Raw genomic sequence first — 26,767 nt, 5'->3', positions numbered from 1 at the left:
TTTATTTTAGTGAATAATGTGACACTAACACTGAGATTATCTGTAACTATTTAATGCTCACTATAGCTGTCAACTGGGAGCGATCTGATAAAGGCTCCATGGTTTTACAAATTGTTTCATGTATCCTTTTCCTAATAGATTTTCTGTAGACTTATACATTATGAGTCATCCCGTATTAAATGTAGATAAAACGCCCAGTGGGCACAGGGACTGAATTATGTATAATTATAAACAATCTTAACTAGTAGCGCTATGTAAAACGATTAGTAAACAGTTTCAATACTTTTTTTAATCATACATTGTTTGAGTTATGCAAGCTGTTGCGAGGATTTTATCACTTACATGAAATAGTATTGTATTTACTGTGCTGTATGGCACCAATGCAGGGGAGCGTTCTACACTGTACAGGGCAGACTCAGTACCGCAGCAATCACTGCAAGCAGGTGGCTGACATCAGGACTCATATAAGGTCAGGCTCAGGCCATAAATTTCTTGGAGAAAGACATGCAGGTCAGAATGTGCCAAGGAGAAAACAAAAATCATTTTTAAAAAAGTTATACAGTCAATGCTTTTGGTGGTTTCATAACCCAATACAATTTCATGGAGTTATGAAGGCAGCCGTTCCTAGATCTAGACTGCATTCATACATTAAATCAGGTAACATTATCTTATTTGTCTCATACATACTGTACCTGGCTTTCATTAAAACAGAACATCACTCTTATATCCTCCTCACTTGCCTGTTTCTGGTTTGCTGGGTGGATTTTAATATGGAGGTTTTTTTTCACTTTGTCAGTAGTTTTACTTCAGGGAAATAAATCAATACTGGCAGAGCAAGTCAGATATAAGAAAGAATCTCCTGAAACTGTAAGGCAGGGTTAATGGGCTTCACTCCAGAAAACATAAAAATCAGGTTAGGGATCACAGAAAAAAAATTTGTTTTGCTATGTTCGGTTTAAAAGTATGGAGGAAGAAAAATAAGCTAACAGACAGATCAACTCCACAGTATTGCTTTTCCCTACAGGAAGACTTTGGATGTACATGTATACCCTCTTTAAAGAAGGATTTTCACATGAATGAGGAAGACGAGGAAGCAAGTGAGAGTGTGTGTGTGTGTGTGTGTGTGTGTGTGTGTGTGTGTGTGTGTGTGTGTGTGTGTGTGTGTGTGTGCGCGCGTGTTGTGTGTGTGTGTGTGTGTGTGTGTGTGTGTGTGTGTGTGTGTGTGTGTGTGTGTGTGTGTGTGTGTGTGTGTGTGTGTGTGTGTGTGTGTGTGTGTGTGTGTGTGTGTGTGTGTGTGTGTGTGTGTGTGTGTGTGTGTGTGTGTGTGTGTGTGTGTGTGTGTGTGTGTGTGTGTGTGTGTGTGTGTGTGTGTGTGTGTGTGTGTGTGTGTGTGTGTGTGTGTGTGTGTGTGTGTGTGTGTGTGTGTGTGTGTGTGTGTGTGTGTGTGTGTGTGTGTGTGTGTGTGTGTGTGTGTGTGTGTGTGTGTGTGTGTGTGTGTGTGTGTGTGTGTGTGTGTGTGTGTGTGTGTGTGTGTGTGTGTGTGTGTGTGTGTGTGTGTGTGTGTGTGTGTGTGTGTGTGTGTGTGTGTGTGTGTGTGTGTGTGTGTGTGTGTGTGTGTGTGTGTGTGTGTGTGTGTGTGTGTGTGTGTGTGTGTGTGTGTGTGTGTGTGTGTGTGTGTGTGTGTGTGTGTGTGTGTGTGTGTGTGTGTGTGTGTGTGTGTGTGTGTGTGTGTGTGTGTGTGTGTGTGTGTGTGTGTGTGTGTGTGTGTGTGTGTGTGTGTGTGTGTGTGTGTGTGTGTGTGTGTGTGTGTGTGTGTGTGTGTGTGTGTGTGTGTGTGTGTGTGTGTGTGTGTGTGTGTGTGTGTGTGTGTGTGTGTGTGTGTGTGTGTGTGTGTGTGTGTGTGTGTGTGTGTGTGTGTGTGTGTGTGTGTGTGTGTGTGTGTGTGTGTGTGTGTGTGTGTGTGTGTGTGTGTGTGTGTGTGTGTGTGTGTGTGTGTGTGTGTGTGTGTGTGTGTGTGTGTGTGTGTGTGTGTGTGTGTGTGTGTGTGTGTGTGTGTGTGTGTGTGTGTGTGTGTGTGTGTGTGTGTGTGTGTGTGTGTGTGTGTGTGTGTGTGTGTGTGTGTGTGTGTGTGTGTGTGTGTGTGTGTGTGTGTGTGTGTGTGTGTGTGTGTGTGTGTGTGTGTGTGTGTGTGTGTGTGTGTGTGTGTGTGTGTGTGTGTGTGTGTGTGTGTGTGTGTGTGTGTGTGTGTGTGTGTGTGTGTGTGTGTGTGTGTGTGTGTGTGTGTGTGTGTGTGTGTGTGTGTGTGTGTGTGTGTGTGTGTGTGTGTGTGTGTGTGTGTGTGTGTGTGTGTGTGTGTGTGTGTGTGTGTGTGTGTGTGTGTGTGTGTGTGTGTGTGTGTGTGTGTGTGTGTGTGTGTGTGTGTGTGTGTGTGTGTGTGTGTGTGTGTGTGTGTGTGTGTGTGTGTGTGTGTGTGTGTGTGTGTGTGTGTGTGTGTGTGTGTGTGTGTGTGTGTGTGTGTGTGTGTGTGTGTGTGTGTGTGTGTGTGTGTGTGTGTGTGTGTGTGTGTGTGTGTGTGTGTGTGTGTGTGTGTGTGTGTGTGTGTGTGTGTGTGTGTGTGTGTGTGTGTGTGTGTGTGTGTGTGTGTGTGTGTGTGTGTGTGTGTGTGTGTGTGTGTGTGTGTGTGTGTGTGTGTGTGTGTGTGTGTGTGTGTGTGTGTGTGTGTGTGTGTGTGTGTGTGTGTGTGTGTGTGTGTGTGTGTGTGTGTGTGTGTGTGTGTGTGTGTGTGTGTGTGTGTGTGTGTGTGTGTGTGTGTGTGTGTGTGTGTGTGTGTGTGTGTGTGTGTGTGTGTGTGTGTGTGTGTGTGTGTGTGTGTGTGTGTGTGTGTGTGTGTGTGTGTGTGTGTGTGTGTGTGTGTGTGTGTGTGTAAAATTTTAGCTTTAGTTTTAATTGACAGTGTTTTTTTCCTTATAGTCTCAATGTAAATGTAATAAGTGCATGTTGTATGTCTCATCAGCTCCTGCTAGAGATTATTATTTGATGTGTTAGACATTTACCACTAGGAGGCAGTCATACTGTATTAACTGTTCTATGATGTAGTATGGTTAAACCGTGCTGTATCAGATTTCAGTCTAGATAGAAGTTTCATGAAACAACTGCATGCAGATAGGCCAACATGTAGACAAAAACACTAGGACTATTGTATTTTCATAAATCTCCCATGAACAGTCTTGAGAATTTGTGTTCAGTTTAGTAAATGGCCTTTTAGCGTACTAGATTTTTGCGTCAGGTTTTTTTCATATTAAAATTCCATTACAGACGTGGGTTGTCAGAAATTTACTGTAGAGTTGCCTTCCGGTCAATAAAAGGGACTTCTCAGAGGTGTTTTATAATGTACAATGTATAATGTAAGCTCTAGCTCTTCTTGATATATCTTCCATCTGCTCAGGGAATTTTATGCCAAGTGTAAAGGGGATCTAATATAGATTGATCCAATGTAGTTAAATCTGTCTAATGTAGATATATGAATCTAATGTCCATACATTAGTCCAACTGAGATACATTAGTACAGTGTAGATACGTACATCGGTACAATGAACAGTGCCTTGGACAGACAGAGATGCCATCGCAGCCAGTCCAGACACATCTATAAAGTGCCTTTTAACAGTTTATTGCATAATCGGACGTCTGTCTTATTGCTTCCATTGAAAGCAAGAAGGGAAATGCACTCCAGTATTAGAGAGCAGCAGGCTGACGAAGTGAACAATTAGAAAAATAAAATAAAATCTGGACATAGAGTTCTCTTCTAGTGAGACAACATGTAGTCTGACAATGTTAAATCCATTTTGACACAGTGCTGTTGTCACGTGCTCAGTCAAACATGGCGAACACTGTGAAAATTTTGGTTTTTGTTAACTCTCCCCATATATTATAAAAGAACGATGACTGTGAAGTCTTTCCCATGATTTCCTGTTTTGTGCAGCCACTCTGAACAGTGGTAAAGTGCTGTATTGTTTGTATGCCAGGCCAGTGTACTACACCCTGGTATCAAAGTGGCTCTTTGTATGTGAGAAGATGTGTAGGCGTATGTATGTGTGTGCGTATGCGTGTGAGTAGCTTTCAGCTGTCATAGCAATCCGAGCTATGTATGCGGGTGTGGCAGGTCATGTCTACCAGCTTCACAGAAGGGACCTCTTGTACTGAGAGTCGCATAGACATGTTCCAGTTTCCAATGGGCATCATAGCACAGGCTTATCATAGAATGAAGTACATTAGTGATATTAGAAAGACTTTGTTGACTTTGTTTTGCTATTTTTCTATTCTTAAACAAAATTGGATTACTTCTTAAATGGTCCAAGTTGTTTAATTTGGGCATGTTCCAGCTTTCAAATTTGTATATATTTGTATATATATGTATATATCTGTATGTATATTATTATATTTCTTTTTGTCAGTTTACTCCCAACAGCGCTCAGCTCCCACCAAATCTTCGAACACTTGGTACGTTTTTCCTGCTAAGACACCAGTACTATTTAGAAACTCACATCGAACACCTTATAATCTTCAATGCTGTAATTTTTTAGATACAGTCACAGCAAGTAGTTGTTGGCTAATCTGAATTATGAACTGAGAGAAACACTGAAAGTATTGGCTGGTTGTAGAGTTACAAAGAACAATACAGTTGGAAAAATTGACTACTGGCCTATTGGGATATTCACATTCATTTTATGATAACTAACACATTTGAAATTATTCTTGTAATTAATTAAAATATAGTTTTTGGACAATATTTAACATTTATCCCTGACAGTCTTTACATTCTTTTGCAGTGATCTGTCCCAAAGCTGTGCTACCTGTATTACTGAGGCTGTATCAATGGACTTGTTTGGACTCTTTAGCACAATTAAAATCCATGTATGTGTACTGTATCATTTAAGTGTTTTATTACGGTTATCCAAGCAAGTTTGCATGGAAGGTAGCCAGTTAGAGTACGCATACAAGTGTGGAAATGTAAAAGTGAATTGGTATCTGGAGAACTGCATACTTAAGTTGCTTTCCCCACTTAAAGTATATTCTGCTGATGTGCCACTGAACAAAGTGCCAACTTCTTAAACTTCTCTTGCAGAGTTTTTGCAATTATACGATTCAATTTAGAGATACTAAAAGTTTCTTACATTTTAATAAATGTAAAATGTCTTTCCCCCTTCCTTTACCACAAATACCTGCAGGCCATCACTCTAAAAGAAGAGTCACCTTTCAATCACTCTTACCTGGTTAAAGGGGTAAGAAAAGTTGTAGCAGTGTTGGGAGGTGCTTAACAGGCATTGACAGAGCTTCAGTCAGTTGAGGTTGATGTGAAGGGTTAAATGGGACCATACAGAGACACACAGAAATGTTCCTGTACTGTGGTACTAGACAACATATACTTATATGACAATATATAAAATACGCACATGCTAAAAATGCACTGGTTATTAGTCAGAAGCAGCATGATTAAGTTCATTCCTTTCTATAGGGAGCTGGGAAGTCTAGGGATTGTCTTTGATGAGGTGAGGGTGAGGGTTGGTTGTTTTTTGTTTTGTTTTTTTAAATAAATTTTCTGTGTTTTTAACCTCCCACCAGCAGAGGGAGCAGAAGCAGAACAGGCACCTGTGTTTCATCTAAAGCAAAACAATAAAGCATGTGCAGAACTGGACCCTTTAGTCACCCAGGAAAGCCCGGTTGTCAGCCTTAGCTGGCTACTGATTGATCAAAATCTGCTGTTAGCATTAATGAACCAAGCACACCACGACAGTGTGTCAAACCTGGGCCCAGCAGTAAACATGAAAGTTAAATTTCAGGCTGGCATGGCAGAGATTAAGGTCAGGACAAAATGGGCAGGAAAAAATAGCCTTAAAGACCTCTAGAAAACCAGCATATGTTTTGCTAGTTACTCACAAGAATAGTAAGCAAGTAAGTAAATGTATATTTATTAGTTTTAATTAGAGCACACTTTATTTGAGTATGCCCAAACAATGTTGGCTTATATTTGTTGAAATGGTCCTCTGATTTGGGTTTACAGGTGGATATGCATCAGAGTCGTATGAGGGTTAGAAAAGAGCATCTTAACAGTTTTGTGCTGTTCTCCAGTTGACATCATGGCAGTTTATAGATAATGGGAATTCATCATGATATCAAAGTGTGTGCGTTCCCACTGGTCAGGTTTGCTCGGGTCCACGTTTGACTTGCAGTTGTGATTAGACAAGCCCCATGAATTCCAAATGGAGAATCAAACATACTGTAGCACGTCAACTGAGACTAGTAACTGTATTTTGGAGTGGCGGTTGAATCCTGAAAGTTGGTCTAGAAAAAAAAAGAACTTAAGACAATGTAGTATATTCTTTGTGCAAAGTTCTTCCTCTAAAGTGATGTAGTAGTTGTAATTATTTGTACCACACATAATTAAAATAAATAACTAATAATAATAATTTCTTTGGGGACATGTCTTGAATTAAAAAGAAGAGGGTATGGCAAAGACAGTATACTTGGGGCTGAGCTTTAGAGTAAGTGTGAGATTCAGTAATATATAGAGCAGAATTTGTTAACAGAGGCTGTACACTGTGTTACAAATGGGCTGCCATGTAAGTGAGGGAGGGATCCAGGGCTCTGCACATTTCACACTTCCCAAATCTCAAGCATGGTTTAAAAGAGACATTTACATGTTGTATTAGTTAGCAACTAGTAAGATAAAACAGTCCACTGATAACAGCTTTTTCTCTGAGCGTGTACATTTCTCTAACATATATAAACATACAGACATACTTTGCATTTTGCTCATGCCTTTGGTGTCCCTTTGTTGTCAGCTTTGGCTCCTGAAAGTCCATTTTCTGTGTTGTCATTCCCTGAGGAGCTCACCAGGCACTCTTTACTGCAGGGGACAGAGAAACCAAATATTAGGATGTACACCCATAGCGGTAGGCACATTAAGAGTGATAAGGGCTATATGTGTGTGTGTGTGTGTGTGTGTGTATGTATATATGTGTGTGTATGTATATATATATATATATATATATATAAAAAATTTATATTTACAGGGATTTTGCATAGCCTAACCCTCATAACCCCAAATAATAATCTTGTGTTGGACACACGATTGGGAAAATGTAATTAAGGTTTTACTGAAACACATTTTACTGAAGCTCAGTGTATATGTGTGTGTGTGTGTGTGTGTGTGTGTGTGTGTGTGTGTGTGTGTATATGTATATATATATATATATATATATATATATATATATATATATATATAATTGTGATAGATGTGAAAAGACAAAGTAGATATACAATTTCTCATTTTTTCTGTCTGTTGTTTTGTTGTTTAGCTGGAATTTACACTGCGTAGCCAAACATTATTTTTATGATGGGTCTGCAGCTATGTGAGTTACAACTTGTCATATTTATTGCATAGTAGTAGCAAATGTCCCTTTTTAACATGGAGAACAGTAGTCTCATATTAACCCAATTAAGGACACATAGATTAATTTATTTATAGTCACATTATTGATGATCATTTTGTATTTCCTATTGATCTGTGTCTCTTATTGTGAGTTTTGACAGCATTTTGCAATACATATAGCAACTGCTTGACCATGCATGCTCCATTGTCTGAGTTTATGCTCACATTCCCCTAAAGTAAAAGCAAAGATTTTCTGAAAAATGTCTATGTTAATAGCCACTGTCACAATGTGACAGAAACAAGAGTCTAAGGTTGAATACAGGAAGGGAACCAATGTTGTAACAAAACGTGAAAGGTGCTATTTTATTCATTATTTGAGAAATGCTCTGTATTCTGGGAATATGAGTGAACTTGTTTTATAAGCAACCCATGCAAAAGGCTTTAAAAACTATTTTTTAAATTAATGGTCACATAATGGCAGTCCACTCTGTCTTCTGTCAGTATAACATTATTATTGTCATCAATTCGTTTAGTCTGCTCCAATGATTTACATAGAAACCCAGCCAAGGACATTCAATTTCCACAATTTTTGAAATGAAAAAGTAATAGAGCAATGGATTACCATGTCCAGGTAGCAGTAATATATTTGGGAACAAGCTTATTACTGTCTATAATCACGTTTATTCTATATTTTTCTGAATTTGCCCTTGATGTCCTTATTACCATAGTTAATGATTTACTCACTTCTTCTCATCATCCTTCAGCAGGAAGTGAACAACCAAGGCCTTTATCACCATGACAATGATAACTAAGCCAATGACTCCACCCAGCACTGAGACAATGATGACTGTCAAAGTATTGTCAACCTCCTTCACTGAAAAGAGGAAGAAGAGGGAAAGACGTTGTGATGGAGATGACATAAACAATGTGGAGAAAGAGATAACAAGAGTGAATTAGGGCATAAGTACTGTCATAGGGCTGAGTTAGATAAGGTTGTATTTTTGTGTGCCAGGTGTATGCAGGTGCGTGCGTTTGTCACATACTTTGGTCCACCACTATAAGAGTGAAGATGGCACTGTGGTTGCGGTTCTTCTCTTTTGGGTTTCTGGCGAAACAGATGTACTCTCCTTGATCTTCAAAGGTGATATTCCACAGCAGAATGGAGATGTTGTTTCTCTTTGAGGAGCCGACAAACTCCACACGTTCATGGTACACATTGACCCTGGGCTCCACACCCTCCATAGGGATCTCCGCATCACATAACTACACACACAAATTTGTACATAGATATACAGACATAGGTTGTCTATGCTAAAATGTATCCAAAGTATGCCCATGTTGCTTATTATGGGAGTGTGTGTGTGTGTGTGTGTGTGTTTGTGTGTGTGTGTGTGTGTGTGTGTGTGTGTGTGTGTGTGTGTGTGTTGTACCCTGAACATGGTTCCGTTGTCATTATAATGCCAGCTGAAGTAGAGGTTTTTGATGCCAATACAGGAGGAGTAGGTGCAGGGCAGCAGAACTGTGGAGCCATTCATTGCTTCAATTGAAGACACTTTACCTGTTGAGACCTCCAGTCCACCAACACTCCATACACCTGAACCAAGAGGAGAAAGGAAAAGGTGAAAAAAATAACCAGAAAAGCAAAGAAAACATCAGTTTTGATTAAAAAAAAACAAAAAAAAACAAAAAAAAACACAAACAGATATAGATAGTTAAGATTACATTGCTTTCAAACCATTTTTAAGGCAAAAATGATGAAATATTAAGGAATTTTTTATACTGGGAGTCTGGGCTATTGTCCAGTTAGGGTTGCTGTAAAAGACGAGTGCAACTGTTGATTGATGGCATTACAATGTGGCCTGTGTACTAAAAGTGCAGCTCACGAAAATAAAAACTTTCTGTCCTCCACTACTCCATACGATTTTTAAGTATGACATCAAGTAAATAAAAGATGATGTTATCAGTTTTTTTAGTTTTTCTTATTGACTTCAGTGTTTGAAATTTGTGAGTTGAAACTCAAACTAAATTGTTTGATTTGTTATGCCCTCTGTATAATGAAACATATTCATCTGATCAATGACTATGGTGCACCTGCATTATAAAATAAAAGGAAAAACTGGTAGAAATATATCATTCTTGTCGCTTCTGCAGTTGGAAATTTTTGTTCTGCTGCCCACTTTGGCCCCTGAATTTTCTGATGTTCAAGCACCTCTTAACTGTAAGACTGCAGGTATCACAAATCTGTTTTCTTTTTTCAATTTACAGTGTGGGGAGAGAACCTCAAATGGAAACACCATTGCAGTAATAGAAATAATATACATTTAATTTACCTAAACCATGAATATTCTTTTGAAGCTGCATTTATTACTTTTCCAAACTTGTTTCGTAGTTATGCATACTGTAGATAGTATTCAGAGAGGCAATTAAGTATAAGGACGAAACAAAAGCTGTAGTAGAGTTATACATGAAATGAAATGTATGCTGTTTCCAAGACAAAACAAATCAAGTACCAAAGAACACGAGTAATGCAGTATCAAGTAATGCAAACTGACAGTCAGTAGTCGTTCCTTTTAAAGTTGCTATATGTGAGTTTTCTCTGCTGCCTAATGTGGTTTCTTGCCAGGACCAGTTGGTGGTGATGGTCACTTGCCGAGAGTTTCAGCCGTCATTGAATTTACAATACAAGAGGTTATAATATGCTCTCTGAGCAGCGCTACTTCTTTAGTGCAGCCCGGACACTACAGTGACAAGATGACCTCATTTTTTATTCTGTTTCTGGGAAACACAGCCTCTCATTCAGAACCAAACAACAGCTCTAATTCACTAGTTGACTCCCCCCTGCCTACTCATGCCTTTTTGTACAGCACCATAGTAATTAAACACTGCAGTGATTTGTAGAGAGAGTTGAAGCAGAAGGAAAATGTGGAAAACATGTTGTTGAGGACTGGATGTCATTGGATTTTGGGGGGATTTAATCTTTTTATTTAAATGTGATACAATACACATTCAAACTTTGTAAGTATGTACAACATTCCATATCTCATAAGTCACCAACTATACATGTAAATATAATACACTCAGTACTAGAAACATGAGTACCTGCCCTCTACTGGTCTTGCCTTGAAAAACCTGAACAGAGATACTGTCCTGCAGTACTCAAGTACAAGTGAGTCACTAGTCACAATGCTTTTTTTTTTTTTTTTTTTTTAATTAAATCTGAAGTAATCAAATTTAAATGTCTCTATTTTAGCTCTTTTATTCATTTATCTAAGTACATTCGCTGCTCCTGTATGCACACCAAGCAAGGTGACCAGACTGTGTGTAAGACATAGGTGACTGACTGACTGACTGACTGACTGACTGAGAATGACTGACAGATGAACAAAGCAACACTGACTGATCTATTTTAAATGGAAGCTACCCATAGACAGTGAGACAGAAGTGCTCCCAAATCAAAATAAAAACATAAATCCGGTTTATTATGAAACATTACTTGTGTCCAGTGATATTGTTATGCAAAGTAGAAAGCACATAGTAAGTCTTTAATTTCTAAAAGAGGCAGCTCATCTTGTATTGGTATTTGAGTATGCTGGGCAGGTTATGATGATTTTGCAATGACAGCTGGTGTAATGCCTAGATTGTTGCTCTGGTGTGTCTCATACACTTGGGGCCTATTTATAAACACTCTCCTCCACACTGACCTGCTCAGGATCACGTTGCACTTGGACATGGTGTAAACAGCATCAGAGTACATGTATGCCTATGTGTTTGTGAAGGACTTACATCTACATAAGAATTTCGCACCCCCTGTTTCCAGTTTTGTGAAGACATCAGTATTAGCAAAACACTGACACAGTGGAATCCCTCTGGTCATTTTGGATTAAATCACTGTTTACTGTTACACGTTGGGTGTTAAATGCTCTTTGACACACTGTAATCGGTTGGGGTCATTCAGTTTACAGGTGGGATCAATTGTCATTTTCAGCATTTTTTGATATTCTAAAATAGCTCAGTTGAAGTTACTGTGATTATGTTGCTCATTACCAAGTGCTATGGTGGATATATATATAACTGAAAAAACCATTTCCAGTATTAAGATGGTTGAGAGTTGGGACCTGAATCAACGAACCAGTGTGTTGGAACAAAAATCGGGCACACTGAGCTAGTTCAAAAAGTCTCTCGGTCTCAATATCTTGAATGCAAAACTGATGCATGAACTGAATGCAAAATAGCTGTGATTTTTCTGCATTATCTCAGGTTTTGACAGTAACAGGTGGTTTTCAAATAAACACAAACATATATATTCAAGTCTGTAAATTCGGATATGTGAATGCAGCCATCCCTGACTCACCAAGCTCATTGCTAATTCAATACTTGAGGATGTGGTGATCAACAGAAATGATCACAGAAAACCAGATCTCAGCGATTAACTGTGCTTTGCATGAATTCTATTCACCTTTTTAAGTCTTTTTTTTTTTTTAAGTCTCATAGTCCAAGAACATATAAAGAATTTAAAAAAAAATTTATGTTAACCTTCATTCTCACTCAACTTTAAGTTTCCCTACATGCAGATAATATTTTTATATAGAGTATATTGCTCATCCTGTAGGTAGGTAGGTATTTTTCATATGCTTTTCTCATGAACACACCAAAGCATTCTAGTAAATAACAAGTTGATGTGGCAATAACTTGTTAAATCTCTGAATTTTGTATCAAAAGTACATGATCGAGGATGTATCAGTGTATTTTGCTCAGTTTTCTGAATATGCTCATCCATCTTCTCTTTCTCATCCCTTCCTCTTGTTTTTCTAAAATCTGAAATTTTGAAGTCATCTTGACTCGTCTCCTCTACTTTCAGTAGCAGCTCAGGCCATTGGGGTTCTGCTTGTTCTTTTCTGTTTCTAGATTTGCTCTCTTGTAATGGGCTCTCACTATTCTTTTTTTTGCAACATTGGACACTTTGTCTCTCTCTTGCCTTTTTTTTCAATCTTTCTGTCTTTCTTGCTCTCTGATCTTGTTCCTCGGGGATAGGGCGACTAAATAAGAGGAGAGATGTGAGGAGCCACCATGTATATTTGTGTTGTTCCTTTTTTTTTTTTTTTGTGTGGGACATTGGTGGAGTCAGTGACAGCTTAGAGGGTTGAAATGTTTTCCGTAGCTGGCTGCTGGTTGGAATCCTTTGACTGCCTTTTAAACCCTCAGCTAAGTACAATAATGAATTATCTTTTGCCCTCTATCCATAATTAGTGGCACAATGCCAGTGAGCAAGGTTTGTAGCCAAGTGCTCCAGAGGGAATGATGATGCAAAGGAAAACAAGTGAGAATACAAGGGAGAATCTCCCTTCTAAATGGCTTACGCATGCTGGCTGGAAGCATGATGATCTTACATATCTAAGAGAACCCCCCCCCATGCCTAGAAATAGATTTCACCCTACCCTCATTTCGCACCTCATCTCTCTCGTATCCCCTTCCTCTCAACTCTTCTTCGATCTTTACAATTTGTCCTGACATAACAAACAAATTCACATACTGCATTAATGTCTTATGCTAGTTATGTATGCATGGTTGTCTTTTTATTTGTGGGTTATATGCCTGTGAACTCTTGTCTGTTTATGCAGTAGATGTGCTTGTGTGTGTTTGTGTGTACATGACTAATAGACTGGAATGTCTGATATTTTTAGCTCCACTATCAAATATCTCTTCGTGCCATTTGGGAAACATCAATATCTGAATCACTGATGGGAGGAAAGGCAACTGACTGTGAGTGTGTGTGGGTTTGCGCGCGTATGCCCGCGTGTGCGTGTGTCCTTGGCTGACTGACAAGGTGAGGTGTTTTTTTTTTTTTCCCTTTTAAGTAGGCCAGAGATTGAAGGGTTAATGTATTTCTGAGTTGAACCCATAGAGAACTGACCGAGGACACTATTACCTCCATGACAGAAAAAGAGAGAGAGGGAGAGAACAGTGATGGGAAGGGAAGAGGAGAACAGAAAAGATGAATGGGGGAGCAGGGGTAATGGAGGAGGTACAGTGTATAGGAAGTGATCGAGGGGGTCACTACGGAAGAACGGAGGGATGGATAGGGTGAGGTAGAGAGGTAAGGGAAGTTGGACGTCCTCTCCAAGGACAATGAGTGACGATAGGGCAGAGAATTACAGCAGCAGCTAAGTAACTCACTCAACAGAGCTGCAAGTGTTGGTGGAGACGGTGGGGTCAGGTTTACACTGCATGCACACATATGGATGCACACTTTTATGTAATATGATAGACACACAACCAAGTAACAACATACGTAACAATTACCACATTTACATGCCAGCTACTGATAAAATGTTACTGGTAATTGCTGAGTAATAACCTGGACTGCTCTGCATTTGTTTGCCTTGTTGCTTGTTGTACCACAACTCCTACTTTGTCTGCTGTTTGTTGTTTATTCTCTACAAAAAAAGGTGTTGCATAATCCATTATGCTGACATATGGCACCGTAGATTGAGGCTTGTGAAAGTGGAGAAGATTCAAGTAGTTTAATGTCAGGGTTAAAGTGATAGTTGTTCTGCGTGTTTGCCTATCTTAGATATTTTTGGAATATATGGAATATAGATCTTTGTTTTCTGAGGAAGATCAGTTATAATGAGGGTTTGTAACATCCGTGGCATCTCTACATGTCTAATGCAAATAAGGAGTGACACTTTGAAGGATGAATAATATAGTACCAAGGTTATAATCTTGGTCTTTGGCTGAGGCAGACCTGACAGCAAGTTACTGTCATGTTTCACGTACATGTGTCGTATCTCTGATTGTTTTGTCAGCTGTAAGTTATTACAATCACAAGTTTATTTCGAAGTAGTTTAAAAGGCAGAACTTTCATGTGGAATGAAAGGAAAATACACAAAATATCCTCCAATTTTCAGTGTATTTTCCTTTCATTCCACATTTTGTTTTAAATGGGACTTTGTTTTACCCTTGTTTTCCCTGGATTCATTTCAGTTGCCAAAGGGTCTGTTGCGAAAGATTGCTGCAATGTTTTGGCGCAGATTACAGAAGTCTAGGAAAATAATTCAAGAAGGGAAAACGTCGTGCATTTCTATGCAGGCATGAAATTTCGACAGATGTGTAATGTACAGATAAACAAACATGTGCTGTCTAAAATAGAATACAGAACATTGCAGAATTCAGATGAAAAATAGATAGTGATGTTAAATACCATGTTGGATCTATCTGCTATGACATCGTTTAACTTTCTGACTTTGTGTTTGTCATTTTACCTTTGAAATGAGATTGTTTGACCTTGCCTCAGCTGGATCAAATGCATCAGAATTTACCAGACCTGGTAGCAATTAAGTAGAAAATAAAATAAGGTGACCTACTAATTACCACTGCAACTACCCCAAAGGAGGAACAACACAACTAAAGACACAGATTGACAGCTCCACAGTATACTAACCCATATAACCAAAGCCACATAGTATTCAAAACACAATAGAAAATTTTGATGTGGTAAAATTTGCTGAATAAAACCCAGTAAACCCTGAAATCTTGAATATGGACCAATGTAGATAGGCCTGCTCTGCATTTTACTCAACATGGTAATCCAGTTATCCAGCTTCATAAAACTGACCCTTGGTATTAATTACATTACATCGTTCTCAGTTGGAGTCCAAATGGGTTATCGATCAGTAATTGTGAATTGTATTAGTTTCTTTTACATGTTTCAATAGCTTTTGGGAACGAAATATATATATATATATATATATATATAGATATAGATATATAGATATAGATATAGATATATAGATAGTTAATTATATTATATTATATTATATTATATTATCTATGATAAATGGTATTTTCAAGAAAACTACACCCTTAAAAGTTAATCAAATGAAGAATCCTGTGCAGAACACCTCATTTTAGTGTTAAATTGTAGAAAGACATGCTTTGGGAAGAAAAAGTCTGACAAGAACAAAACTTTTGTTTTACATGAGTGTGTAGAAGTACTGCGATGCATAGCTCCTTAATAGTTTTCCTTTAAAGACAGCTCATAATGCTTACAGTGTGAGGTCAGCATAGTCTAAAGCTGTGCTCTGCAGCCAATCGCACATGATCAACTGAAAAAAATATTTGTCTTATAGTTTAAAAAATAATGCTCCATATTCTTGTATGTATGACATTTTATTAACAGACATTTCAAGAAAAGTACTACTGACTTTTCAGCACAATGATTTTGGGCTGCCAACCCTTATCGTAAGAAGCAAGGAAATGCACTCTTTGCCCCCCCCATGGTGTGCCATAGTTGAACTGGCCCTTTGGCATAGTGGGACGAATCCCTGCATCGATGGACCGGTAAACTGTCGATGGCCCTGTCAGTCTCTTTTTTCTGTCTGATTATCTATCATTCGGGGGGCCCATGAGAGCGTGTTGCGTGCGTGTTGCGGGACTGGGCTCACTGGCCAATCACAACCAAGTTTCGACCCTCCCCGTCAGGTTGAGCTGAAGGTAGCTCGAGTAAAATCTAACCTCAGCATAGGGCAGTTGTTGACATGTTGCCAAACCTGCATGGGTTGGGTAATAATGTTTATCTTGCAATCTGATTATATAACTGATAGGTTGTATTCTTCAGTTATTGTCAGACTGACGACGACAATGTGGTCGTGGTGGCAGGAGTAGAGGACGAGCCACGAGAGGTTGAGGAATGCAAGGAGAGAGGCTAGAGCAGCAGCATCAATAGCGGAGCTTGAGGAAAGAGTGGACGAATGACACCAAGAGAAGACGGCTGCAACAAAGATTTATGGCCTAGTCACAGTTACTAGCTTCTTCAGCTTCTTATGTATGAGGGCAGACTGGACATAATAGTGACTCACTACCGTCTCTTCAGGTGCAAATTGATATTATGAGAAAGGAGGGGCTGGGGCTAGCTGATTAGCATGCTAACGTCAGTAGATGTCTCTGCAACACAATACACAGATGTCTTTTACATAATGTCATAACTGTTATGTCTTCACAGTCTGTTGATAATCTTAGTAAATTTTTGAATGTTTTAAACTAAAATACTTACATATCACCCCTTTTATGTCTTGATTTGACATCATAAACAATGTGAATTTTAATGGTAACAGCAAAATGTTTGTGGGAAAAAAATGTGAAAGTAAACAATTTAAAGATCAGAAACCTATTTTATTTCATTTGAGGTTAATTCTGTCACTAAGATATCATAATATGATGTAGTTCATCTAAGGTTCGCACTGAAATGAAGTTCCTCATGCATCCATTGCTCTTGTTTTTGTGACATAAAGCTCAACTGTGAACTGTGCTGGGTTTTGAAACAACTGAGCTCAAGGAGGCAATTTTGTGATATGGGGGCACTATTGGGTGCTAACATCAGGGAGTGTATGAGCAAAAGCACAGATCACCACTGCACCACTACGTCACTACCAGTAATACTACGACCTCAAATATGCACACAAATATGTGGACTGTCGCTATTACAAATATGTTTTTATGTACTCTGGAACCAAAAGTGTTTCTTTGTTTTTTTTCTTTTCCTTTTATTCATCTTTCCCTTAAAATTGGCACCTCGTTAAGTCCGTAAAGAGTCTTTTAACTAATCACTGAAACCAGCTCAGCAACCAGATATCTAACATGTCCAAGTTCAGATCAGCTAAGGGTTGGATGTAATTGACCTTGATGCCCTCGCTACAGCAACAAGTAAACGTCAGCCGTGACATCACCATACATTTTAGCCTTCAGGTGTGGAAAGCAGAGAGCAGCAGATCTTGGTATGGAGTAATAAAAAGAAAAAAAGGAATCGATTTATTGTGACAGCAGTGAACCACCCAACCAGGTGGGCATAAAAAAACATTGAAACAAAGGGAGCAAAAGGAGCAAAAGAGGACGATGACGAGGGCATAGAAACAAGTTTAAATGTATAGATGATTTTTTAACCCAACCACAAGCTGGCATGAAAGCGTTTTACAGATAGAAGTACAATGTTCTGGTGTAATAGTGGAGGAATGAGGAACGACGGGGCAGCTAAAGGTATAGATAGAAGTATAACTCACCAAGCAGCAGTGCAACTGCCAAACCAGCATGAAGTAGATCCCCTGATCTCAGCCGACTAGAGACCCTCAAACCGGTGCTGTCCACTGACGCCATGACACCCTCTGTCTGTCTGTCTGTGGTCTTGTCTGTCTCTCTGTATTTATAGAATGTGTGTCTTTGTCAGTCTGTCCCTGTCTGCCAGTCTGGCCGGCCTTAGCTGTGTCTAATCTATGCAAATATGTGTGTGTCTCTGTGTGTTTGTCTCATGTGTCTCTGGAGCAAGGTGGGACACTGAGCTGTGCAGCTGAAGGCAGAGTCTGAAGTCCTGCTCCCAGTACCTCCCTCGTCTCTCCTCTTCTGCACTCTGTCCCAGGGATAAGCAGAGGATAAAGAGAAGGATAAATTCCTTCAGGAATCTCTCTCCCGTCCAGTTGTGCCCTGCACTGTACTCCAGCAGCCCAGGAAAGCAGAGGAAAAGACAGACTGAAGAATGCAGCAGTTGAATTAAGAGTGCGGGCTCTCTGCCTCCCTCCCTTCCTGTCCTCTGTCGCTGTCTCTGGCAGACTCAGCGGTGATTATCCAGCAAAGCAGAGTGTGAGGCAAAAGGCAGAGAGAAGCGAGGCAGAGCAATAGAGGCGTAGCAGCGTAGTGTCAAACAGCTCTACTGCTCCAGCAGCAGCAGCAACAGCCAGGGAAGCAGGCTGGCCAGCAAAACCCCACAGGGGGAGACATAGACTGGAGGGGGGAAGAGAGCTCACGAGAGGTACAGGGGGATGCTGGAGCAGAGCCAGCAGCCAGGCAGAAAAGCGGAGCGCACGCGTCTCCCCAGCCGGCACAGGGAGGAATAAGCGAGAGAGGTACTGCAGAGGTAGAGGTGAGGAGAGAGTGAAAGAGAGGAGGGGATAGAGTGGAATGGGGATGGGGAGGGGTGAAAACTGCTGCCACATGCAGGCACACACACATGCACCCAGCACAGTAAGGCTGAGTCAGCCATACTCATGAGGGTCTCCGAGTCAGACACGGGCAGGGTGCTTCACCCACAAAACATACCCCTGTCTTTACTGCAACCTTTACTCCTGTCTCTACTTTATTGCTTCTCCCATTTCATGCTTCTACTAAAGCTCTGTGTTGGTAAGCTAATGCATTGGCAAGATCTGATCTTGTCCACTGTCAAGTTTTCTATCAAATGACTCATGTTTTAGCTCTCTTCCCCTTTTCCCTCCTCAGGTGTACAGTAGGATTGTTTTTGGAGGGGCTTGTTTTAATTAAAGGATACACCGTTGAGTTTGGTATAGAAAATGCTACTTTAATACTAATTCTTGTGTCATCCAACACAAGGTTTATTGATCTTCATTTGATTTGTTTAGTACGTGTTTTTGTAACCTGCTTTGTCTGCAGTATGCATGTGTACAGGGCTTTGGGCAAATTTTAACATTGTGTTTGGCATAAGACTTTTTGTAGAACAATTGGAATGTCAGCATGATTTACATGGTACAAGTGACAACAATCCAACAACTGTTGCTGCAGCTAAAATTTCCAGCAATTAGCTGTCAATTTTTATATAGTGTCTCACAACTTGATTGATCCATTTTTATACTACAGACTTTTTACTTTTCATACTTATCTCTGTCTGTTATATCAACGTTGCCACCCCGTGTTGTTTCTTAAAACATTACTTTTGTCCGAAGCTCAGTAGGTGCAAGCCAAACAGAGCACAGGGCTCAGACAACTGGAGCTCAGCCTGTCCTAAATCATCTGTTCATAAAATCTATACTATGAGCAAAGGCGACTACACTATAGGCGACCTCAATAACAGACACTGCTCTCAAGACCCATTGTGTTGACCTGTCACTTTAATTTCGGTTGTCATAAGTTCCCCTTAAGAAACTGGTCCTAGTTTACATGCCTCACAGTTTGCCTGCAGTGCACACAGGGGAAGTAATGTGTCCTTCACACTGTGTTACAAAAAATGGCACCACCAGGACATTACATAATTATAGCATACCTTTCATCAATCTCAGCTCAGCCTTCAACACAGCTCTGTGGCAGTGAAGGATTAACAACGTCCACAACCTGAATGTGCAGGCTGACCTCATTCACAAGATTCATGACTTCTTCACCGATCGACCGACACCTTAACAGTGTCATCACAAATATCAGAGCCACACAGGGTCACATCTGAAGCCCATTTCTGTATACCCAACACAACCTCCCATTTCCCTCAATGGTGTAAGAACAAGTAAAACAACATTAAAAGCAAAGGATTTTGCATTCACTACTTTTCAGGGGTCTACTAGCCTTTACTTTCCCTGATAATCTATGGTGAGGTTACTGTTAAATAGGTGAAAGAGTTCAGATACCTTGTTGGACATTAGTGGATAACCTCACAATTGATCAACACACTGTAGACTTGCATAGGCTTGCCAAATGGGACTCTTCATCCTCTGTAAACTGCTAACACTCCAAGTAGAATCTCAGCACCACTTACTTTACTGTGGAATATAATTGACCCAACCTCTTGGCCCATCCACATCTCACTGAAATGTATTCATGCATAGGAGTAGTCATACACAAAGTCACCACATCAGACTCAGCCCACCCACTACACTGCCACTTTGTCCTGCTCGTCTGGCTGCAGGCACAGAGCAATGAGATGCTAGGGCATGTTTAAAAATGTTTTTCGCATTGCTGATGCAAACATCAGCAGGTATTGTATCCTGTCCTGGGTTAACCACTATACATATGTCTGCCCATACTGTACCTTTCTGCTGTAGAGTTTCTATTCTGTTTCTTGTATTGTTTTGTTTTTTGTTTTTTCTAGTGTGGCTGTAGTTGCTTCATTTTTATCTGTGCTGCCTGCGACAGCTGATATTACCCCTCTGAGAGCAATAAAATTATATTCTAGTCTTTTTAATGTAAGAAAAAAAAATATAAATGGCATTGATACTTCGTTATGTGTTCCAATGTTTATTTTTACTACAATACCTAATTGCTTTTCTAAACTGACACTACATATTTCTGTGATGACCTGGCATCACACGACACTTTTTTGTGATTTCAGCGATGACTTGGCACCACTGATATGTCTGATGTTTTGGCATCACTTGACGCTCCCTGGAGTTTAGGCACGTTGTGGCTTACAGTTTATTCTCTGATTATCTCACAGCCAGATAGTTATTATACTGTTTTTTTCAATGAGTAGAGTAAACTTATTTCTTACAATATACTGATAAAGTTTATTTTATTGCCCATCTTAGGTTTAATAGAAAATGCAAATATACTTGATGTATGAAATATTTCAACATAATACAAAGAAAAAAATTAAGTAGTAATGAAGTAGTAATATGTATATCATGGAATTTTTGTGATTTCTGTTACCCCTTACCACTTTCCAGCCCCCCCCCTTCCCGTAACAATCCATACTGACATGATGAATGCCTAACCTCCCCAACTCATACACTGAACCTATCGACATGTTGTCAGGTGATCTGTCTCTTGGCACTTGATGTCATTTCCAAGTTCAAGTATTTGTGGGGAGCAGGGAAAGATAGTGAAATACATGTGGTACCTTAATGCAGGGAGCTAAATGTAGATAAATATGAAAACAGATACTAAAGGAAAATACAATGAAGAGGGGGAGAAGGAGATGCAAACATACAGAGAGATGCACGTCCGTGTATCTGTGCATATACGCACCAATACATAGTCACATGTGAGCACACGCACACACACCTGCCTCTGGACAGGGTGACCTTGGATGCTGTGTATAGAAGGAAGGCGGAGCAAAAGAGGACATTACACTGATGAGAGAAGAGGAGAGGAGAGAAAAATGTTAGTGACCGGGAGGAGTGAGAGGAAAGAGAAGTTTAAGGAGAAGAAGGGATAGGTATAGGAGGCTAGAGTGGACAGGGGAGAAGGAGACAAGGTGGGGGGACGACAGGAGCGATAGGAGGAGTGATGACAGGAGGCAAAGAAGGGAGGTGAGATGAGAGGCAGAGGGAGGGAAGGAGGGAGGGAGTGGAGAATCTGTTTCTGGGACGGCCAAGGCAGTGAAATGCTGCAGTGGAGCCACACGGCTGAGCCGGTCCGAACACAGCTACTTAAGAGTCTCTCCTTTCTCTCTCTTCATACCTCCATCTTTTCCCACCCACCACTTTCACCTCCCCCTCTGATTAACCTTCCTCTCACCCCACACTTCGACCTGCTCTATTCCCCCTCCCCCTTCCTTTCCCTCTCTCTCTCTATGCACCAGCCGGTGAGTGAGCAGATTTCAGAAAGCATCCTGAGTGGAGGAGAACAAGTGGGGTGGGCCCCTCTCTACCTCTCCTTTTCATCTGTCCGTCCTCTTTTCTTCATCTGAAGAATGTTGCATGCTTGTAACTCTCTGTTCTTGTCTTTGCGTCCCTTTCCTCTCCTTTTCCCGTCTGTTTTGTCCCTGCGGTTTGTGCCTCTGTTGTTTTTATGTTAGTCCGTCCATCTGTCTGTAAATGGGGAACAGGGACCATCAAAAGGTGAGTCCTGTCTAAAGTTAAGCGCGGTCTGCAGTACATACCTATTAGCACACACACACACACACACACACACACACACACACACACACACACACACACAAACACGCTTTGAAAGTTAGAGTTGTAAGTACCAGACTTCAGTGCTGAAATGTAGTGAAACCCTGCTGAACATGTAGCTGGACTCTTGGTGGAGGATTTTGCGTTGTAGGCTTGTAGCCTCATATGTTGTGCAGCCTCATGATTTGGAGCTGGGTGTTAGGAGGTACTTGTAAAACTGGTAGTGATTTGCATGATGTTGGCATAACTTTGGGGAGATGTTGGATTGGTGTGGAAAAGGTATAGCTACGAAAATGTTAAAAAAGATTGCAAGATCTGTGGGCTGTGTGTGTGTGCGTGAAGTGGAACTGTAACTACATGGTCTCTTTCGTGTCTTCTTCTTCCAAGTATCACATTACTACTTGTTGTTTCACTGGCTTCATATAGCCACAAGAAACTGTCACTTAATCTTCTAATCTTATAAAATGTTCTGTATTTAAGCGAGTGAAATGTGTCATACTACTTTTGCAGCCATTATTGACTGTACACTTTGCAATTTAATTGTTAACGTTTTTATTGTGGTTTTTGAAAATGAATGTTTAATAATTACTTCCATGATTGTTTCTTGAATATTGGGTGAAAACTATGTAATGTAGGGATAGTATATTGATTTTTAAAAACTGCCTAATTCCAGCTATTCATACAATTTGGTTCAAAATAGATGGATAACATTTATTTTCTCGCTCTGTCCCTCAGATTGACATTCTGTACAGTGGTCTATTTTACTGTAGCACCTATGTTGTGCCTGTGTTCAGGCAATCAGCACTACATAAAATAATCGCAGATCCCTTCTCTCATATGAATAGGCCCACTGGGCTGATGCAGCGGGGGTGCAAAAGCAGAGAGCTCTGGCAAAAAAAACACAGGGTCATCTGGAAAAAATTTCAACCAGGCTAGACTGTTGCCGCAACATTGCACTGTCACCTGGAACAGTGCTGCACTGGCTAATCAAATATGTGCAAGCATGCACAGGTGGAATATTGCATTGTAATGTGACTACCAGTTTTCTACTGTTTACCTCGCAATTGTTGCAATAAAAGATAAAAACGCTTGTCACCTCTATGATTTGTAGAGTTGTAAAATGTTTAATAGAATTATAAACTGCCTTGCATTGATTTGGTGTTTGATAAGCCTTCAGACTCATGGATTAATTACTCAAACTGACCCCTCTGGGTCACATTTCACTCTCATCTGTATTAAACAATTCACCCCCCCACCAACACAGCCGTTGCATTGTTTTAATGCAGGGTTGTTTTGTTCAGAACCAAAATGAACCCTGTTTGGCTGCAAAAGCTGAAAATACATACTCTACATTCACAAAGTCACCTCTGACTGAATCTCAGTGGAGCAGCTCCAGGTTGTCCTCCCTGATGAGATCAGAGTATAGCTTTGCTTAATGGGTTTGAGACTGGTTACAGCTCATATACATACAATAGGTGAGTTGCTGTAGTGTCAGAGATAAAGCGCGTCTGCAGTCGAAACTCTGATACTCTATGATACACTATGTAAGTGATATGGCATATTATTACGGTAAAGTAAAATACGGGCTATGGTATCACCACTGTCCAGAAACAAAGGTTGGGCTCATATTATGCAGCAGACGACCTTTTGTTAAACTAGATGAAACACTGTGGGAGGTGAAAGATATGAGAAGGCTCTAATAAAGTAAGGTGACACAGTGGTGTAGTTATTAGCAGTGTCACCTCACAGCAAGAAGTGTTTGAGTCCACATGCTGGCTGGGCCTTTCAGTGTGGAGTTTGCACATCTTCCCATCTCTTTGTCAGTGTCCTCGTACAGTGCAAAGACATGAGGTTTGGTGAAGTGAAACCTCTAAACTGCCTGTACAGTAGTTGTCAGCCCTGATAGACTGGTGGTATGCAGTTGTGTCCCCCGCTTCTTGACCAATCTGACCAACTTGACCAGAATAAGCAGGTATAGATAATGGTGTATAGGATAAAAAGGAAAGTACAAAAGAATTGCAAGATTTTCCGTAAATCATCTTTATTAAAAATACATAATGCAATGACAGCTGCTTTGTCAGAGGCAGCACAGTGCAAGCATTAGTTTGTTGTCCACTAACATTTAAAGTGATACAAGAGCAACTATTCAGGGCAAATTCATAGCCAGCGTTGGGAAACAGTGATGTGCAATGATAAATCTGCCCAGTACATGATATTAATGGTTTTGTTTAATTGTTTCTGGTTGACAAATCCAGATACTATATACAGTAATGTATATGACTTCATATTGCCAACAAAACCTTCCTGGTAAAAACTGCATCAAATTTGCCCAAAATGTTAACGTGTCATCACCTAATGGGTCTAGTCCACAAACCCTGCAACTTAAACATGCATGACCACACACACACAGCAGTGTCCGAAGAAATGTGACAGAATTAGGGCTCTCCCAACCAAACAACTCTGTGGTTAAAATACTTTTCTCAACTGTTTTAAAATGCCAATAAATTAACACTTTATTGTTGTTCTTCACAGCATGATTGTTTTTTTTTTGTTGTTGGCTACAACTGTGAGTATTGTAGTATTTTGATGTCAAAGATGTGCTTTTGATATATCAGGAAATCACACAATACACCACATGTAATTTTGGCGAACATAGCTTACAAAATCATAAATGATAAAAAAAAGGAAAAAAAGACCATAATTAAGTAATAGGCCTAAACACAGACCTGTACAGATATATTTTTTAAACAATGTCAAAAACCTGGATTATCCCCGTCACCAGATTTGGAAGCACTAACCACGCTCCAGTAGCTGGATGACACAGCTAACCAGCTTGAGCCATAAAAGGTAGCACAGTGACATCATATTTTTGACACAGCTGGCCTCTTGTAGTTTAAACCTCATAGGACATTCAGAGATTAACAAAGCTCACATGCTATTACATGTAAAACTAACTAGTGATCCAGTATCTTTTTAAGTGAGTATTTTTTTTTTTTTAAAACATTCAAAGTGCTTCAACCAAATAAACGATCAAATAAGTACACTACCGATACATTTCCCATTTACCCATACAATCCCCATGCCACTTGTCTAACAGCCACACATTCTATTATACCGTCTTGATAAGGTTAGCTTTATATGTGTTCCTCATTTCCATTATATTCACATGCTCTCCATCATAATATTAGAATAGGTGTCAAAATGTTAATGTGCAAAACAATATCTACAGTTTTAAACACCACTGTTGAGGTAAAGGCATTAGATTGGAGACAGAGCTAGGATACAAGGGTATAAGCTTTAAAACTTTTATAACTTTTTAAATATGTTCATCTGCTTTAAAATAGACACTAAAAAAGTGAATTGTATTGAGGTGCAATGGCTGGGTTTAAAATGTTTTAAAATCTCTATGAAATGGTTTCAGCTGGACTTTGGTTGAAATTAGAGAGAAAAAAAGATTTAGATTGTAAGAGTCTGTTTGGAACCTTTTTTTTCATGATATGAAATATTTAGTTGTTTGTTGATATTTAACATGAGGCAGTTGAATATTAAATTGCAACCAAATACCTCTGACACTCTACAAATCATATATGCAAGCTATATATATATATATATATATATATATATATATATATATATATATATATATATATGTATCAAACTAAAATCAAAATGAAAATCAGGTAACATAATATTGATACCTGATTGAGTGAAAAGTTAAACATGCTCTAACTGACTCACATTACTGTAGTTTTCCCTTGAAACCTAAAAGAACAGAATAAAGTATCTTGCTTTCTTTAAATATATTTTTTCTTTTTGATATGCACTATTTAACACGCACTCATGGAAGTATAATACATTGTACATGCTTCATTTATCAAAATAACAAATTCTACCTGTTTAGTTGGATAACTACAATACATAGAGAAACGTTAGTGACTTGTCAGTAAACTGTTTTCTGTCAGTTATGAATTTAAACAGCTTATACTTTAATTTGGTATTCCTAAATTACTGTCTTTAGTGGGACTCAGCTCTTATCTTTGTGTGTGTGATATGGGTCATGGTAAGGGTTACTATATAACTCTTATCTGTGTGAAGGCCTCTCTGTAGTCAACCTTTATGCAATTCTACTGTAAATATTAGTAAAGGTCAAACATGACTTATGTTATTCTAGGTGCAGTATGAGTTTTTCACTTTAAATTGTCTTTTGAAATGTTTTTGACTTATGCAGTCAACAATAATTCACTTTACTTTATCTCGAACCACATACTCCTCTAACGCTTGCTTTTATTTGTATTGTAGGGAAAAATTCCGCGCTCAACACTGTCACTGTTTTTCCTGTGCAGTATGTGTAAATGATTGTACAATGTATTGCAGCCACAAACATTGTAAGTATTGTATGCTCTAATACGGAGACTAATTTTTGTGCCTGCCACTGCAACCTCTCTATTCAGGTGTACTAGCATGTCATACCTTTTTACAAGGCCAGGCTGCATGGACAAGTGCCCATCATTAGGGGAGGACGGTATACCCTGTAATGACACACTGCAGGAATATAAAGATTTGGCTATGCTGTTTGTATTAGTATAGAATGCATTTTAAAGGTAAAGTCAGATAAAATGCTCTGAAAGCATCAATACAACTTACCACGTTAACCAGCGCAGTAGTTCATTTGTGTCACTGAGAGAAAATATTCCACTTCCCTTTTACACAAAAGTTTTTTACATGTTAACAAAAA

The 26,767-nt window shown here is 39.5% G+C and overlaps 1 protein-coding gene across 1 annotated transcript; it reads right to left on the bottom strand.

Moving 5' to 3' along the window:
- Positions 1-6,031: 6,031 nt before the first annotated feature.
- Positions 6,032-17,777, bottom strand: scn4ba (sodium channel, voltage-gated, type IV, beta a). Its single transcript, XM_040130552.1, has 5 exons — positions 17,485-17,777; positions 8,860-9,023; positions 8,473-8,692; positions 8,174-8,303; positions 6,032-6,904 (listed from the first exon to the last, which is right to left on the bottom strand). The coding sequence occupies exons 1-5, from the start codon at positions 17,576-17,578 to the stop codon at positions 6,811-6,813; spliced, it is 702 nt and encodes a 233-aa protein (XP_039986486.1). The 5' UTR covers positions 17,579-17,777; the 3' UTR covers positions 6,032-6,810.
- Positions 17,778-26,767: the final 8,990 nt, after the last annotated feature.

The sequence above is a fragment of the Xiphias gladius genome, chromosome 7 (assembly GCF_016859285.1).
Source record: "Xiphias gladius isolate SHS-SW01 ecotype Sanya breed wild chromosome 7, ASM1685928v1, whole genome shotgun sequence".
NCBI lineage: Eukaryota > Metazoa > Chordata > Actinopteri > Istiophoriformes > Xiphiidae > Xiphias > Xiphias gladius.
This window is presented reverse-complemented; position numbering and strand designations above follow the sequence as displayed.